At 44.8% G+C, this 18,837-nt stretch overlaps 2 protein-coding genes across 4 annotated transcripts; one reads left to right on the forward strand and one right to left on the reverse strand.

The window, feature by feature from the left end:
• Nucleotides 1–995: 995 nt before the first annotated feature.
• Nucleotides 996–2,424, reverse strand: HSPB2 (heat shock protein family B (small) member 2). 2 transcript variants are annotated; one of them, XM_079787366.1, is made up of 2 exons: nucleotides 2,295–2,424; nucleotides 996–1,829 (listed from the first exon to the last, which is right to left on the reverse strand). In XM_079787366.1, the coding sequence occupies exons 1-2, from the start codon at nucleotides 2,386–2,388 to the stop codon at nucleotides 1,375–1,377; spliced, it is 549 nt and encodes a 182-aa protein (XP_079643492.1). In that variant the 5' UTR covers nucleotides 2,389–2,424; the 3' UTR covers nucleotides 996–1,374. The 2 variants fall into 2 exon arrangements, with proteins under 2 accessions (XP_079643492.1, XP_079643493.1); XM_079787367.1 differs by having other exon boundaries at nucleotides 996–1,667; nucleotides 2,295–2,412.
• On the forward strand, nucleotides 2,278–6,338 carry CRYAB (crystallin alpha B). Of its 2 annotated transcripts, XM_079787365.1 has the most exons (4): nucleotides 2,278–2,418; nucleotides 3,255–3,546; nucleotides 4,652–4,774; nucleotides 5,991–6,338. In XM_079787365.1, the coding sequence occupies exons 2-4, from the start codon at nucleotides 3,346–3,348 to the stop codon at nucleotides 6,192–6,194; spliced, it is 528 nt and encodes a 175-aa protein (XP_079643491.1). In that variant the 5' UTR covers nucleotides 2,278–2,418; nucleotides 3,255–3,345; the 3' UTR covers nucleotides 6,195–6,338. The 2 variants fall into 2 exon arrangements, with proteins under 2 accessions (XP_079643491.1, XP_079643490.1); XM_079787364.1 differs by lacking the exon at nucleotides 2,278–2,418 and having other exon boundaries at nucleotides 3,119–3,546.
• The last annotated feature ends 12,499 nt before the right edge of the window (nucleotides 6,339–18,837 follow it).

Below are 18,837 nucleotides of genomic sequence, written 5' to 3' on the forward strand. Positions count from 1 at the left end.
ACAAGGCCTTTCGAAAGCCTCGGCCGCGCAGGAGGCTTTCGGAAGGCCTGGTGCACCGGCGGACAGCCAGCCCACTGGTGCACCAGGTGCATGATTAAATCATGCACTGGGCCTCTAGTCCTATATAATAAAAGGCTAATATGCAAATTGTCCCCTTGGGAGTTCGAATGCTCGCTATGATGTATGTTGACCACCAGGGGGTGGTGTGGAACAGAGGAAGGCCCCTGATTGGCCCTGATCGCTGGCCAGGCCTAGGGACCCTACCCGTGCATGAATTTCATGCACCAGGCCTCTAGTATTTCTAATAATGACTCTCTACTTCCAGAGGACACCTCCCTGGCCATCAAGCTCACACCAGTAGCCCTAGACCCCCTGCATTTAGTCTTGAATTATGTTGGGGTGTTGCAGTGATTCCTCTGGGACAGTGGTCGGCAAACTCATTAGTCAACAGATCCAAATATCAACAGTACAACGATTGAAATTTCTTTTGAGAGCCAAATTTTTTAAACTTAAACTTCTTCTAACGCCACTTCTTCAAAATAGACTTGCCCAGGCCGTGGTATTTTGTGGAAGAGCCACATTCAAGGGGCCAAAGAGCCGCATGTGGCTCGCGAGCCGCAGTTTGCTGACCACGGCTCTGGGATGTTCCAAGATATGAGGCAAATGCTTCCTCTCACAGGCCTCCCATTTGCAGAGGGCAGGGAGATTATGGGGTTCAGTGACAATGGCAGAGGTTTCCGTGTCTGTGACCCTGCATATACATACTTGGTTCCTCAGAATCAGAGACCATTATCAGTGGACAGACCTTAGTATGGGAAAACAGGGCTTTAGGCGACTGTCTCCAGCCAAAACCTGTTTTCCCAATCCCTACCCTAAACAGGCCAGACAGTCTGGAGACCCTTGTTTTTGTGTCTCTAATCACCAGCTCAGACAGTGCCCTGTGGTTGTTTGGATGGCATATCCCTTTCCCCTCCCAGGATCACTCTCTTTTGTTGCACTGTGAGAAAATTATGGCTCGGAATTTGATCTGGAGCCAGTGTCAGCTTTGGGTGTGATCTCAGCATCCGAGCTCGGGGTTCTGTAATGTTGAGCACGTCTAACTGAGGAGCATTTTTTTCTAGCTATGCCCTCCTCCTCCCTCCCCACCCCATCCTCCAGGCCAGAGAATAGGAAGCAGCACAAACAAGGCCCTGAGATTTGGGTTTATTCACCTCTACCTAGAACTAAACCAAAGGACACGTCCCACAGGACCAAACCATACATTGTGGCCCATGCACTTTCCCCTTCTCCCGAGGATGCTGCTCTCTCCGGGGTGGTGGCAGCTGCTGGATCACCACGGGAGGTAGAAAGGCCTGGGTCCTGGGTCTGAAGCACTCAGGGCTCAACTCGGGCTGCCTCCTCTTCTTCCTCCGGATCAGGAGGTGGGGGGAGGAGGGAGATGTAGACCTCATTGACTTCTGTGTCCAAATGTCGGCCACCCCGAGGCGCCTCCAGGCTGAGGATGCCGTCATGGGAGAGAGCAGCGCGGACCCGCCAGGGGTCCACATCAGCAGGCAGGACGTAGGTGCGGCAGAACTCCCGAGACACGAAGCCGTGGCGGTCCAGGCGCTGCGGGTGCCGGGCAGACACCTCCAGCAGGTTGTCCACAGTCCTCACGGTCACCTCATCTGGGGTGAAATGGCTCACATCCAGGAACACCTGGAACTTGCCCTCACTGAGCCTGAGCTCAGACGCCCCTGCCCTGCCGCCCTCCCCCGCCCTGGTGGCCCGGGGCCGCACATAGTAGCCGTGGTAGAGGGTGGGGGTCAGGATCTCTTCTGGCAGGAGGCCTGGGGGGCAGAGAGAGAAGGCAAGAGGCAGGATGCGGGAGTCTGAGGCGGGAACTGGGGTGATGGAGACACGAGAACTAGGGAGAGCCGGTGGGGGGTCAGGAGAAGCAGGGGAGGGGAGGGAGGGGGCACAGGGCTAGGAGGAGGCAGGTGCGGAGAGGGATTGGGAAAGGAGGTGAGATGGGGATGGAGGAGGCCAGACCCAAGCAGAGCTGGGGGGACAGAGGGAACAAGAAGGCACTCCGAGGGGGACGGGGCAGGTGCCAGGGCCCTCGGCCGCCCGGCCTCCCGTCTGCGCGGAGGGCAGGAGAGGGGAGAGCCGCCCGGGGGTGGGTGGCAGCGGGGAAGGAGACGGCTCGCCCCAGGAGTTCAGTTAAGCCGAGTGGGGCGGAGGCCAGCGCCTTCGGGAGGCCGGCCCAGAACGCCGGGCGGTGGGGGCGGGAGGCCGGGCGGCCCGGGCCCTACCTTCTCCGAAGCGCTGCTCGCCCAGGCGGCTCGGGTTGGCGAACTCGTACTCGGCGGTGGCCGGGTGGGCGTGGGGCACCGAGCGGCCGGACATGGCTGCGGAGCGAGGCGGCCCTGGTCCGAGGTGCGGCGCGACCCTCCGGCTGCCCCAGCGCCGGCGGCGGGGCGGGGGCGGGGTCGACACCACCCAAAATAGTGCGGCCGCAGGGCGGGCCCCAGCGCCAGCCGCCCCCCGTCTCCCCGCCGCCGCGCGCCCTCAGCTGTCGGGGCACCGGGGCGGACGGCGGGGCCCGGCTGAGAGTGGGCGGGGAGGGCACGCTGGTCAGGGGTCCCGGAGAGCCCTGGCGGGGACCTCCCAGCCTTGCCCACACCGCCCTTCTCCTCGGCCGCAGGCACCCTGCACCCTGCTCAGAAAGCTCTTTATTTAGTGTTCTGCGGCCCTTGGAAGGCGGAAGGTGCAGGGAACCCTCGTCCTCCCCTTCTTTGGTGTGTGGTGAGGGGTCTTTCTGCCCAGAGTCATGTCGGGGTCCCCACCAGAGCCCAGGTCCACCTTGAGAACCACACAGACGCCTGCCACTGGCATGCAATCACTGCTCCCCTCCAGGGGCCCACAAAGAGTTAACGTCCCTGGGGCCCAGCCAAGGAAGATTCCATCCAGTTCCTGCCCAGGCCCAAGATAGTTGCTGGCCCGAGTCCCCAGGCTGGCTGGCTGGAGAGGAGGGACACACCACCCGCCTGCTTGGAATTCCTGGCCGTATCCCAAAGGGTGAGGGGAGGGGGCCACTGGGTGTGGGCTGAAAGCTAGTGAAACAAGTCCAGGACGGGCCAGGCGTGTTTATATTTCTCTTTTCTTAGCTCAGTGAGTACTGGGTATGTGTCACACTGCCAAATCCCTGATCACAAGTCTCCATGAACGGGCGGTGAGCTGGGATAATAAAACCCCTGACATCATCATTCCAGAAGCTTCACAAGACTGAGTATATAAGGGGCTGGCTGTAGCTGCAGCTGAAGGAGCTGACCAGCCAGCTGACCCCGACACTCACCAGCCGCCATGGACATCGCCATCCACCACCCCTGGATCCGCCGCCCCTTCTTTCCTTTCCACTCGCCCAGCCGCCTCTTTGACCAGTTCTTTGGAGAGCACCTGCTGGAGTCTGATCTCTTCCCCACTTCCACTTCCCTGAGCCCCTTCTACCTCCGGCCACCGTCATTCCTGCGGGCACCCAGCTGGCTTGACACTGGGCTCTCCGAGGTAAGTCTCCCCTCCACAGGCAGGAGAGTTTCCTGAACCTTCTGGAAACATTTCCACCTGCTCTACTTTCCCTCTGTCTGAATGAATCTGGCCAGAGGGGACGCTAGGTCTAAGTGTCTTGAGTCTGTTAGGCACTTATGTATCCTGCAGTGAAGAAAGATGAAGTTGCTAGTTTCTCCCCCAGGCACCTGTTTGTCTTTGATGCTCCTCTGTATCCCACTTACTACATCTTTCCCATGTGCTATGAAGATAATCTTTTATCCCCTAACTTTTAAGTTGCATGCCCCTTTCTGGTTTGGTTCATAAAGATCTACAAGGGGAAAGAGCTGCCTGCAGACTCCTTTGCTTACCACTTCTAATTCTCATCCTCCTGAAAACTTTTATCATTTCCTGTTTCAGAGCCAGGAGACAGCGCTACCCCAGCGCTTTTCATCCCCACTGTGTGGGGCTGGAGACAGCAACCACGATTTCCTTGTAAGATTTGCCCAGTTTCTCAGGGCAGTGCCAGGCACTAGCCTGGGTCCAAACCTAAAGAGAAAAGAATGTAGGTCCAGTCTTGGGACCCCTACTTGTCCTAAGAGGGTGGGGAAACGGGTGAGCACATAAGGTTGACAGACGCTGTCACCGATAACACTGTTTTAAAAATATCCAAGTGTGAGTAAACAGGAGCTGAGTGGGCAAGGGCTTTGGAAGGACAATCAGGGCCAGCAGAACATTCCAGATTGAGTGGGTGGGAAAGTTGGCAGAGACCTGAGCAAGAAGAAGGGGCCTTTGTCTCACAGACAAATGACAAGGCCAGGCATTGGGGCCAGAGAGGCCGCGGAAGCCATGCCCAGACCCATCCTTGTGATTGGTCCCCTGGGGGGCCTGTCTTCTTCCCTGTCCCTGTAAATAAAGTTTGGACCTAATGACCAAGTGGTGTGCCTTGGGTACCACTATGGTGGCTCCCCTGAACCACAGAGCCATGTTTATTCAAAAAGGCATGTTTAGCCAAAAAGAAGAGGATAAACTACCTGGGAAGAAAGCAGAATGATGAGACGGCACTAATAATCCACATTCTGACCATTTTTGCTCCGACCCCTTTCTCCCACCTTGCTGTTTCTAGATGCGTCTGGAGAAAGACAGATTCTCTGTCAACCTGGATGTGAAGCACTTCTCCCCAGAAGAACTCAAGGTCAAGGTGCTGGGAGATGTGATTGAGGTGCACGGCAAACACGAAGAGCGCCAGGTGTGTAGCTTGTTTTCTCTTGTGTTCGTTCATTCAGTACATACGATGTGCCAGACACTGCCATCAGCTCTGAGGCTGGCAACATTCCAGTCCTAAGCCACCAGCGTCTGGAAACAGGGATAGACCTGGTATTGTTATTGTTTTGGCCGGAGAAGTGATCTTTGTTGTTTGCTTTAATTTTATTTGATTGCCTTAGATGGGATGTTCACTTCCCATTTAAGCCAATAGTTCTCAACCGTGGTCACATTAGAACTACAAGGGGAATTTTTTTAAAATTCCAGTGCTAAGGTGCATCTCAGACCAATTAAATCAGAATTTTTAGGGATGGGACACAGGCATCAGCATTTTAAAAAGCTCCCTAGGTCATTGTAATGTACAGTCTAGGTTGAGCAGCACTGATTTAGGCATCGTGCTTGTCGGACACCTAATTACATTAACTGTATGCACCCTGAAGGCACTTGAGTTTGGGACTTTTTATGTTCAGGATTCCTCTTCTCTTTAGCCCACCTTAACATTAAACTACTTGGTTTGCCTCAGTTCCAGAGCTGTACTCAGCTCCTAATACCCTGGCACACAGACGGAAATCTGTTGAGAGCCTGTCTGTATAAATGCTTGAGATACAGCAGGTTTAGTAGAATTCTGAAGAATGGAATAGCTAGCTTCTCATTACTTTCCAAGAGCGTGTTTTAATAAGTTTGTTTTTTTACCAGTTAGTGATAACTCAGAGGCTTGTACAATAAACAGTGTAGTTTGAAGTCCTCAGGCTGTTTCCATTTTGTGTATATAATCTAAGTTTGGGTCACAGTCCTATTTTAATAGCAGCAGTCCTATTGGTCTGGAACATTCTGGGACATTCCTGAAGAGTCAGAACAATATCTGAGCTTCTTCGGGCACTTAGATCTTTAATGCCGGATGATATTCCAAAACGTGTAGGCCCAACAAACATTGACCTAAACCTTTGGGAAATATCTCTAAGCATATCCACGCCTTAGGGTTTGAGAGCTGTGAGGCTTTACCTGTTTCAGACTTCTCAGATTCTCGTTGAAGGAGTGACCACCTAGACAACTTCATCTTAGCCCCAAATAGAAAAACTTCCTCTCATGTTGCCATGGCATTGGTCCCACCTAAAAGGGGAAGGGGAATGTCTGAGTTCTAAGCAAGTGCAGCTTTTTCCTGTTCTCATCTCTCTGCCTCTTTCCTCGTTCTCTTGGATTAGGATGAACACGGCTTCATTTCCCGGGAGTTCCACAGGAAATACCGGATCCCAGCAGATGTGGACCCTCTTGCCATCACTTCATCCCTGTCATCTGATGGGGTCCTCAGTGTGAATGGACCAAGGAAACAGTCCTCTGGCCCTGAGCGCACCATTCCCATCACTCGTGAAGAGAGGCCTGCTGTCGCTGCAGCCTCCAAGAAGTAGATGGCCTTTCTCTAATTGAACTTTTTAAAACGAGAAAGTTTCCCCACCAGTGACTAAAACTCTCGCGACTAGTGCTGAAGCTTATTAATGCTAAGGGCAGGCCCAAATTATTAAGCTAATAAAATGTCATTCAGCAACAGATAACTGCCTCGTGCTTGAATATTCATATGTCTTTTTTATTGGAAAAATACAGCAGGTCCATTTATTCATCACATAATGATCTAGGGGGCTCAAGGGATATTAAAGTCAGAGTGGTATAAATTTAGTAAGTCACTTAACCTTTCTGGTCTTTAGATCTTTCATTTACAACATGGGGTAGTGATTTGTACACTTTTTAAAAAATAATGTTGTTATTGATTTCAGAGAGGAAGGGATAGGGAGAGAGAGATAGAAACATTAATTATGAGAGAGAATCAATGATCGGCTACCTCTTGAAACCCCCACACTGGGGATCTAGCCCACAACCCATGCATGTGTCCTGACTGGGAATGGAACCATGACCTCCTGGTTCATAGGTCGACACTCAAACACTGAGCCACACCAGTTGGGCTGATATGTACACTTTTTGTAAGCAGTAAATTAAGGGGAGAAAAAATAAAGTTCTTGGCAGAGTTCAAAGAATATCACTTCCTCTCTCTTCTCCCTCTTTGATTTTGTCCCTCAGTTCCAACAACAAATCTAAATGAACTCTGGATAACAATACATAAAAGGTCTTAGTACATCTCTGAAATTACTCATGTTACTAGGGAGGAGAGACGGTGTCCCCAAAGTTATTTGACATTTTCCTGCTGTTAAGCATTGCCTTCAGCTGATTCACAAAGGCAATAAAAAGGACTTGGGTGATCAGCACCAGACAAGTCTCTCAGGTATAGTCCTAAATTATCCAGCAAATACCTATTAAAACTAAGACTGGAAAATTTCCAATTCAATGACCCACTATAAAAAAAAGTTAAGTTTTAGAATTATAATGAATAACTGATAAACAAGTGATTCTATTATTTAACTTAAACAAAAATATATTACTCTACAAAAACATCTTCATTTCACTTCTGTGACTCTAAACTTCTGATTCAATTAATGAGAAGTGACTCTGTGTAGGCAATCTGGCATAAATGTTTTTCTTTGTTTCTTTCTCTAACTCCGGGCTCCATTTAATTTTCTACATTTTCCCCCAGTTCTCAACCAGGTTTTATAATGATGAGTGGGGCTGCTGTCCTGCTATCATATTGAATCTATCATGGAGCCACAGGATAGCTTATGTAAATTTGTAATCATCATGCTATGTCTGAGTCTTCCCACCTCACTAAGCCCAGAGTTTCTATTCAACAAAGCCCCTCAGAAGTTTGATGGACAGGATTTTTTCATATTTCCTTCACAAATGGAAAAATCCCATCATAGCCTCCTGGCTTAAGCAATAAACTGGTTTCTTCTTTTATCTCAAATTGAGCACTTTTAGTCTGTAGAAGTAAAACTCTTAGCTATAGAAGTGAAAATCTTAGCTGCTACTGTCTGCTTCTAGACCTAGAGGCCAATATGCGCATCCTCCTGAATTTTGTTTTTGTTTATTTAAACATTTTGTTATTAATTTTGCCCATATTGTTATTTATCTTTTCTACTTTAAAACACTCTACCACTGCTATGTGTTAGGAACAAAGGGATTGCATCAAACATGAACTTATTATTCTACTTTGTCAAAAAGTCTGTCCCCTAATTACTTTTTGACCTACCACTTTCCTGAAACTATTTATGAAAGTGAAAGTTTTGCTAAATCTAATGGACCATTCTGATAATCCATTTGACTACCCACCTCTTCCTTCTTTAAACTTCATTCTCTTGGTTTCTGTGACATTGTGCTAAACACATTTTCTCCCACCTTTCTGACCACTGCTCTGTCTCTCTTATGAGCTCATCTTTCTCTGTGAATCATTTAAGTTTGCCTTTCCAATGGTTCTACTGTTGGCCTTTCCATGCCCTTCTTTTTGATAAGCCTAGATTATCCTATCAACTCCCATACCTTCAACTCACCTGTGTGCTTGTATATTCTAAATTTATACTCCCATGCCAGGTGTGTCACCAGGAGAACTGAAATTACTTGTCCAACTACTTTTTAAATATGTCCACTTGAATTCCCTAAGGCCCACAAATTCAACATACCTACAACTGTATTTATAATCTTCAGTCTCAATATTTTCCCCTCCTAATGTGTTCCATATCTTGGTGAATTCAATAGTTCTCTTTTATGTATCTTAACCACTCATTCTTATTTTTAATATTATATATTACATAAGTTCACACAGTTGTCAAAACAGAAATCAAGGAATTATTTGACCTATTTTGAAAAACAAAACAAGCAACAATAAAATCAACAAAAAGAAAAATTAAGGAATAACTTAATTTGAAAAGAGCAATAAATATTAAATAAAAAGCAGAAATTTAAAATAAACATATGGATATGAAAAAGGACTTTTTAAATATATCAGAGATTAGTTGATGTTATAAATGCTATAAGGGACAAATTTGCACATTTACAAATTTAAAGATAGCTCAGGAATTCACTCAGAATGCAGCAAGTTGGGGGAAAAAAGATATTTTTAAAAAATCAGAACAGTTAAGATAGATGGAAGAAAGAATGAAAGACTCCAATGTATATCCAAAGGGGTGTTTTAGAAAAATTAATGGGAAAAAATGATAAAGCATTATTTGAAGAGATTTTCCTGAATTGAAGATAGATGTGAGTTCTCAGATACTGGGCAGGATAATTAAAACTAAATATGCACCTGAAAATAATCACTGTGACAATTCAAAACAATAAGGATAATGAGAAAATCTTAAAATATATGAGGTAAAAAAGATATATTAATTATGAATTAATTAGAACTAGATTGACAGCACACTTCTCAGCATTAATAAATATCAAAAGATAATGGAGTGGGGGAAAAGAGGATAATGGAGTGGCCCAGCTGACATGACTCAGTGATTGAGCATTGACCTATGAACCAGGAGGTCACAGTTCAATTCCTGGTCAGGGCACATGCTCGGGTTGTAGGCTCCATTCCCAGTGTGGAGTGTACAGGAGGCAGCTGATCAATGATTCTCTTTCATTATTGGTATTTCTATCTCTCTCTCTCTCCTTTTCTCTTCCTCTCTGAAATAAATAAAAATATATTTTTTAAAAATATAATGGAGTGAGGCAAGAACATACAATGGAGACAAGACAGTCTCTTCAATAAATGGTGTTGGGAAAATTGGACAGATACATGCAAAAAAATGAAACTAGACCAGCAACTTACACCATACACAAGAATAAACTCAAAATGATAAAAGACTTAAATGTAAGTTGGGACACCATAAAAATTCTAGAAGAAACCATAGGCAGCAAAATCTCAGACATCTCTCATAGCAATATGTTTACGGATACATCTACTAGTGCAAAGGAAACTAAGGTGAAAATAAACAAATGGGACTATATCAAAATAAAAGCTTATGCACAGCAAAAGAAAACATCAACAAAACAAAAAGGGAGCCCACTGAATGGGAGAACATATTTAGCAATGATATATCTGATAAAGGGTTAATATCCAAAATATATAAGGAACTCATACAACTTAACAAAAGGAAGACAAACAATTCAATTAAAAAATGGGCAAAGGACCTAAATAGACACTTCTCCAAAGTGGACATACAGATGGCCAAGAGACATATGAAAAAAAAATTGCTCAAAGTCACTGATCATCAGAGAGATGCAAATTAAAATAACAATGAGGTATCACTTTACACCAGTCAGAATGGCTAGCATCAACAAATCAATAAATAACAAGTACTGCCGTGCGCCCCTGGATCCGGGTGAGGCTGGTCCCGGGTCCGGGTGAAGCTGGATCCCGGGTCCGGGTGAGGCCACACGCCCCTGGGTCCGGGTGAGGCTGGATCCCGGGTCCAGGTGAGGCCGTGCACCCCTGGATCCGGGTGAGGCTGGGTCCCGGGTCCGGGTGAGGCCACGCCCCTGGGTCTGTGAGAGGCCACACGCCCCTGGGTCCGGGTGAGGCCACGCGCCCCTGGGTCTGGATGAGGCTGGATCCTGGGACCGGGTGAGGCCGCACACACCTGGGTCCGGGTGAAGCCACGCGCCCTGGGGCCTGGGTGATGCTGGGTCCCAGGTCCGGGTGAAGCCGCGCCCCTGCGTCCGGGCGAGACCAAACCAGAGGGAGTCGGACCTGCATTACCACCATTTGTCCACCATCCAGAGCTGAAAAGTCAGTGCCAACATGTACACATAAGGAACTGGTAGACATTGAAATTGGGTCTCAAAAGAACTGTTGGTCCAGAAAGAAACTTACTACAGACTGATTCATTTGCCTGTCAGCATAACTATTATTGCTCGTCTCACATTCGGTTCTTATAAGTATATTTCTAGTAACACATGATCTCACTCATCTAGGGGAAATGATGAACAACATAGACTGATGAACAAGAACAGTCCCAGAAACAAGGAGGCATCGATCGGACTGTCGGGCCTCAGAGGGAGGGTAGGAGAGGGTGGGGGTAGTGGGGAGAGATCAACCAAGGGACTTGTGTGCATGCATACGAGCCTAAACAATGGTTAAGGACAACAGGGAGGTGGGGGCATCTGTGGGGTGGGGTGGGGGATGGGAATGGGGGGATGAGGACAAATATGTGACACCTTAATCAATAAAGAAATTTAAAAAATAAAAAAATAATTAAAAAAATAAATAACAAGTACTGGTAAAGATGTGGAGAAAAGGGAACTCTAGTACATTGCTGGTGGGAATGTATACTGGAGCAGTCATTATGGAAGCAATTATGAAGTTTCCTAAAAAAATTTAAATATGGAACTGCCATTTGACCCAGTGATTCCACCTCTAGAAATATATACTAAGAAATCCAAAATACCAATCAGAAAGAATGTATGCACTCCTATGTTCATAGCAGCACAATTTTCAATAGCTAAGATCTGGAAACAGCCCAAATGCCCATCAGTAGATGAGTGGATAGAAAAGCTGTGGTACATTTGCACCATGGAGAACTATGCAGCAGTAAAAAAGAAGGATCTCTTAACCTTTGAGACAGTGTGGAGGGACCTGGAGAGTATTATGCTAAACGAAATAAGCCAGTCAGAGAAAGACAAGTATCACACAATCTCACTCATATGTGTAATCTAATGAACAAAATAAACTGATGAACAAAATAGATCCAGAAATACAGAAGCATAGAACAGATTGCAGAATCTCAGAGGGAAGGCAGGGAAGGGTGGGTGAGTGGAAAGAGATCAACCAAAGAATTTCTATGCATATGTGCATAACCCATGGACATAGACAATAGGATGGTGAAGGCTTGGGGTGGGGGATGGTGGTGGGCCAGAAGAGATCAATAGGGGAAAATAGGGGACATATATAATACTTTCAACAATGAAGATTTTAAAAAGATAACGGAGTAATGGCTGATTGGGTAGAAATAACTAGCTGTTAACTCACAATTTTAGTTATCACTCAAAGTAAAGTGTTCCATGACAAGGTTAACAATATTGAAAAAAAATCTCAATATAATTTATTACATTAATAGAGTATCTATACTAATAAAAGGGTAATATGATAAGTAGACTGGGAGACCTTCCAGGAGACCTTCTGGACGTTCTTCTGGACAAAGCCATGGTGGCGGGGCCAAGGTAGAGGCGGTTAGAGACCAAGAGGGGAGGACAGTTGTGGGTGATCAGGCCAGGATGGGACAGCAGTTGTGGGTGATCAGGCTGGTGGGGGGCAGGGCCATTGGGGGTAAGCAGACCAGCAGGGGGGCCAGTTGGGAGTGAGCAGGCCAGCAGGGGAGGCAGTTGGGGTCAAGCACACTGGCATGGGGGGTAATTGGGGGTGATCAGGCTGGCGGGGGGGGGGCATTTGGGGGAGAGCAGGCAGAGTGTTTAGGGGCAATCAGGCAGGCAGGCAGGCAGGTGAGTGGTTAGGAGCCAGCAGTCCTGGATTGTGAGAGGGATGTCCGACTGCCGGTTTAGGCCCAATCCCTGTAAAATGGCAGTAGGACATCCTTTGAGGGGTCCCAGATTGGAGAGGGTGCAGGCCAGGCTGAGGGACACTACCCCCCCTCCCCCCGTGCATGAATTTTGTGCACCAGGCCTTTAGTAAGAAAATAAATCTTATAGTTATTTCAAATTAAGTATGGCTCCACCACCATATTTACAGGGGGAAAACAATCTCTGTCCTGTTAACAATCCAGGAATACTAGGGAGTTTCCTTAGCTTGGTACACATTATATTACAAAAATCTACATTATATTTACCAAAGAAAATTTCAATGGATCATTTTATCCTGAGCAAGATAAAAGTGCTCACTATCACTCCCAATATTTAACTTGCCATGAAAAATTCTAGCTAATACCACAATAGAAGAAAAATAAGATGTAAGAATTGGAAGAGAAGAGGTGAAACTGCCATTATTTGTAAATTACATAATCATCTGCCAAAACAACTGCCACATAATCCACAGACAAACTATTAGAACTACTAATAGCGTTCAGTAAGTTTATAGGACACAAGTTTATAGAATACTGCTCTGGTTATCGATTCCTACATATTAAACTATCTTAATATTCAGTAGCTTAAAACAACAATCATTTTATTAGACCTTACTATTTGTAGCGCAGGGCTCAGTTGGGCAATTTTTCAGCTCCTCATGGCATTGATTGGGGTCCCTTGGTGGCATTCAACTTAACTCCAATTTCTGATGCCTTGGAGAGGATGACTGAAAGGCTGGGTTCAGCTGGACCCTTCTCCCTCTCTTTATAGTGTCAGGGCCTCTCTGTAGGGTCTTCCATCTGGTAATTGAACTTCTTATATAGTAGCTCAGGCTCCAAGGATTGCTCCACAAGACAGGAAGTGGGAGCTGGTCAAAGTAGTTACAAAGCCTGCAACTATAGGCTTTGCATTCAAAAGGAAGGGACATAGACTTCCACCTCTTGATGGGAGAACGGCCAAAGAATTTGTGGCCATCCTTAAACCTCCACAGGGGCTGACAGAAAGGGAGAAGATATATGCACTCTCTAAAATTTATAAGAAATTAATAGGTGAAATATACAAAGCACTACTGCAAATCAAGCAAAGGACAGCTACTTCAATAAAAAAAAAATAATCAACAAAGACTATACATGGAAAATGTATAGAAGTGGGAACCAAAAAGCCAAAATGCATACAAATAAACGCTGCAAATCATTAGTAGCTAGAACAATGCAAATCAAAATACCAATAAGCTATCACTTTTAAACTGGCATTTTCAATATTGCATTATTGACATTTTGGGTCAGAAAGTGCCTTGTTGTGTGGCTCTTCTGTGCATTGTAAGATGGTTTGCAGCATCCCTGATCTTACCCACTTGTGAGAAATGCTCACCCGTCCGAATTCAAATAACACACTTGGAGACATGAAGTATGCCAAAATCAAGACTTTTTCTCTTTTTTTAAAATATATTTTTATTGATTTCAGAGAGGAAAAGAGAGGGAGAGAGAAACATCAATGATGAGAGAGAATAATTGATCAGCTGCTTCCTGCATGCCCCCCTCTGGGGATCGAGCCCACCACCCAGAGTCGAACCATGACCTCCAGGCTCAGAGGTTGCTGCTCAACCACTGAATCATGCCAGCCGGGGAAAATTAGACTTTAATACGGTCTCCAAAGAGTGGGTGTCCAGTTGAACAGGCACACACAGAGCAGCAATCACAGGCTCTTTACTTCCAGGGTTCGAGAGTCCCTCCTCCAGCTCCTCATTGGCTGAGTAGTAGGGGGTTAATAATTTCCCTCATACGTGGCCTAGGTCTTATTGTCTCCTATTGGATTGTTTTTAAAAATGGGCTGAGGCCGTTTCTAGTTGTCTCCACCATCTTTTGTCTAGGTGGATCTTCCTGGAAAATGTGCTACTGGTCACATACACAGTTCTTGGTTCTTATAGCCTCTTCTCTCCTCCCTATATTGTTTGCCCTGGGAAAATTCAGTCACCGTTTCCATTAAAAGTTGACTGTGCTGAAGATGGGTCACAGAGGCCTGTTTCCTACATACTGGGTCCAGGAGACATACCAGTTGTAACAATCAAAAATGTCTTTAGACATTGCCAATGGTCTCCTGAGGGGCAAAATTGCTTCTGGTTGAGAACCACCACTTTACACACTATCAGCTTGGCAAAAAGTAGAAAGGTGGATAATGCTAAGCACTGGTAGAGATATGGCAACATAGGAAGACTCAGGCATTGCTGGTGGGTGTGTGAATGGCACAGCCATTCTTGATAACAATATACACTTACTCAGAGCTCAGCAATTCAGCAAATGGGTAGTTTGCACAAGTCTAAAAAGGGACGAGTATAAGGATATTCTATGAAGCCTTGTTTGACTGTGGAGAGTTAAAGGCAAATTACAATATGGTGGCAAAACACTCCACCTAACAATACTTTTTTTTTTCAGTGCACATAAATAATTCCACGGAGAGACCATACATTAGGCCACAAGTTTTAATATATATTAACATGTGTGTTTTGTAATATATTTTATTTATTTATTTTTATTGGTGTCCTGACCAGGAATTGAACCAGCAACCTTTCAGTGTACAAGATGACACCCAACCAACTGAGCCACACCAGCCAGCGCAATATATTTTAAAAGATTGAACTCAGACAAAGTATCTTTTTAGATCACAATGAAATAAAACTAGAAATTAATAACAGAAGGAAAAATGGAAAATTCACAAACTGAACAACACACCCTTAAACAATCATTAGATTAAAGAAAAACCACAAGGGAAATTAGAAAATACCTTGAGATAAATAAAAAAGAAAACACAACATACCAAAACTCCTGGATGCAGCAAAAGCAGTAGTAAGGCTGACATTTATAGCTGTAAATTTAAAAAAAGAAAGATCTCAAGTCAATAACCTAGTTTTACACCTTAGGGAACCAGAAACAAAGATGAGCAAACCTAACCCAAAGCTAGCAGAAGGAAGAAAATAATAAAGACTTGAGCAGAGATAAATAAAAGAGAATAGAAAAATAATTTAAAAAACACACAATAAAACCAAAAGTTGGTTCTCTGAAAAGATCAACAAAAGTGACAAATCTCAAGCTAGATTGACTTAAATAAAAGTAGAGAAAAATAAAATTACAAATAAAAATTAGATTATACAGAAATAAAAAGGATTATAAAAGAATGCTATGAAGAACTGTATGCCAGTAAATTGGAAAACATAGATCAAATAGATAAATTTCTAGAAACACACAATTTACCAAAATTTGATCCTGAAAAAATAGAAAATATGAATAGACCTATCACTAATAAGGAAACTGGATTAGTAATAAAAAGATTCAAACAAGGAAAAGCCCTGGACCAGATGGCTTCACTGATAAATTCTACCAAACGTTTATATAAGAACTAGTGACCTAGTGCACGGATTCGTGCACATTGAAAGGAAATTAATTAGAAAGTGACTGGCAGGGCAGGACTGGGCGAGATGGGCTAGACCAGTGGTCGGTAAACCGCGGCTCGCGAGCCACATGTGGCTCTTTGGCCCCTTGAGTGTTCTAACGCCACTTCTTCAAAATAGACTTGCCCAGGCTGAAAACCAACTTTTGCACATGGGCCACGAGGTTTCAATCGCACTGTACGTGCACGCCCGCATGTGGTATTTTGTGGAAGAGCCACACTCAAGGGGCCAAAGAGCCGCATGTGGCTCACGAGCCGCGGTTTGCTGACCACTGGGCTAGACATATCCAGGAGCCAACCTCCCTCGGTCCCTCCCCAGCCAGCTGCACCTGGGGTGGCACCATGGCTTGAAAGGTGTCTGCGGCGTGAGTGAGCGGGGTCCCTCTGGCAGGTGGGGTCCCTCAGCCTGGCCTGCAGGTATTGGGCCCAAACCAGCTCTCCGACATCCCCCTGCAGGGTCCCGGAGTGTGAGAGGGCACTCTGCAAAGTTGCTGTCCTACAGGGTGTGGAACGCAAACACAGTGTGCAGTAAACCAAATTCGAGGCCGACAGTGCCCCAGCAACAACATAACCCACGGCCGAAGGTGCAATTGCTTGGCCTCTGGAGGAATCAGGCTCCCTCCTCTCTGGTTTTGGGGTGCATCACCAGAGAACTGCTGCTGCCAAGTCACTGCAGCTCGACAGCTCCTGCATTGAGCGTCTGACCCCTGGTGGTCAGTGTGCATCATAGAAACCAGTTGGATGGAGGGACACTTGGCATATTAGCCTTATATATATATAGATTAGCACCAATCCTTGTCAAACTCTTCCAGAAAAATTGAGGAGTGAACAATTCCTAACTCATTCTATGAGACCATCATTACCCTGATACCAAAGCCAAACAAAGACATTACAAGAAAACTACAGACCAATATCCCTTACAAATATTGATGCAAAAATCCCTCCCAAAATACTAGTAAAACCAAATTCAGCAACATATTAAGAGGAATTATATACCATGACCCAGTGAGATTTATTCTTGGGATGCAAAGTTGATTCAACATAAAAATAAAGTTGATTCAACATAAAAATCAATGTAATACAGCAATTATCAGAATGAAGAGGGGAAAACTATGATGATCTTAATTAATACAAAAAGACCATTTGACAGAATTCAATACACTTTCATGATAAAAAACGCTCAACTAGGAATAGTAAGAAATTATCTAAACTTGTAAAACCCACAGCTAACATCACACTCAACAGTGAAGATTGGAAGCTTGTCCTCTAAGATCAGGATCAAGCCAAGGATGTCCATATCCACTACTTCTATTCAATATAATATTGGAAATTCTAACCAGAGAAAATTAAATAAGAAAAAGAAGAACAGAAGTAAAACTTTCTATATCTTACATGTAGAAAGCCCTAAAGATTCACACAAACTTGTTAGAACTAATAAACAATTTCAGCAAAGTTGCAGGACATGAAACCAACACACAAAAAATCAGTTGCATTTTTATACACTAACTGAATAATCTAAAAAGGAAATTAAGAAAACAATTCTATTTACAATAGCATCAAAAAGAATAAAATACGGGAGATTCCAAGATGGCTGCGGATTAAGTGGAAGCTACACTGACACTCTCCCAGGACCAAACTGGAATTACAACTAAAATACAGAAAAACTTCCTGAAAAATCAATTGAAGACTAGTTGGAGAGAACCCTGATAACCAAGGACATAAGTGGAGACCACATAGAGACAGCATTGACAGGGGCTGGGTTCCTTCCCGGAGCTGCGGGCTCACCGGGCGCCTCGCCATCTTGCAAGGAAAGGAGGATTTTATTGGAAACCTGACTTTCCGCGACAACTGCAAACACTGAACAGCTGCGAGCACCAGAACACCGGTCCCCTATCGGCGCAAACATTCGGATTCAAAGGAACCCTTCACTGAACCACGGAAAGGTCAGATTTCGCCTGAAATAAGGTGTGATTTCTAATCCCCGAGGTGGGAGGGAAGCGCGCGAGCCGCGGGACCGGCGGGAACCTGGAGGTCTGTGCCTAGAAAAACCAGCGACAGTTGGAGCTGCCGTGATCCCTGAATGTGGAAGGGGGTCCTCTGAGTTGCTAACTGAAGTGACCTCTTAAAATCAACTCATTTTAATCTGACGAGGAGGATCAGACTAAGAATTTTCAAAGGAGTGCGGGCTCCTTAGTCTGGCGCACAGACCCACTGTCCGCACACTTGGGCTCTTTCCGACTCTGCTTACTAAGCCCAACGCATAGGAAAGCCCAGGTGGAAAAACCCTGAAAGACTGCAGGGGAAGTTGTTTTTTCGGAACCTGGGAACAGAGCTAGGTGTGACCATCGGAGAGGCAGCTGTGAGGCACACACCTCCACAAACCGGTAGTGAGTGCCATAGAGGGGAAAAAAAAAAAAAAAAGCTAGAGAGGCCCAGAAGTCAATTCAGAAACACTGCCACCCAGGGGCTGAAACGCTAATTGTCTCTGGTGTAATCAAAAATAAATACGAGAAATTAAGACACGGCCGGCTTAAAAAGCAGGATTGGCTTACAACACGGAGGAGCAGAGGAACGAAGCTGAACTGAAATACCGCCCAGACTGGGAAACAGGCATACCAAACAGAATAAAAGAGGAAGTGAATGACAGCCGCTACTGCACATTTTAGTCTTCCTATTTTTTAATTTTTAATTCTTTTTTCAATTTTTTTTCCAATTTTTTTATTCTAATTTTTTTATTTTCATTTTTTGCATCTTTTACTTAAGAAAAAAAATTTTTTTTCTTTTTCCTCGATTTTCACCTTTTTAATTATTACATTTTTATTTTCAATCAGCATTATTATTGCTATTATTTTACTTTTTTTTTTTTAAATGTCATTAGATTTTCTCTTTCTTTTATTTTGGGATTAGTGTCCTACATTCTATTTGCATCTTTCCCTTACCCTATCTCAACGCTAACATTTTGCCATCACTTTCCCTCCTAACCTTTCCCCTTAAAAAAATTATTTTTCTCTCTGGCCTTTTGTTGTTGTTTGCTTGAATGTTGATTAGATTGAATTTTTATGCTTTTTTTATGAGATTGTTTTGATTATACTTTTTGTTTGTTTGTTTGGTTCTATTGTTTGCTTTGTTTTTGTTTTTTTTATTACTTTTGTTTTCCCTTGC

Source organism: Cnephaeus nilssonii (genome assembly GCF_951640355.1).
Source record: "Cnephaeus nilssonii genome assembly, chromosome: 13".
Classification (NCBI taxonomy): Eukaryota; Metazoa; Chordata; class Mammalia; order Chiroptera; family Vespertilionidae; genus Cnephaeus; species Cnephaeus nilssonii.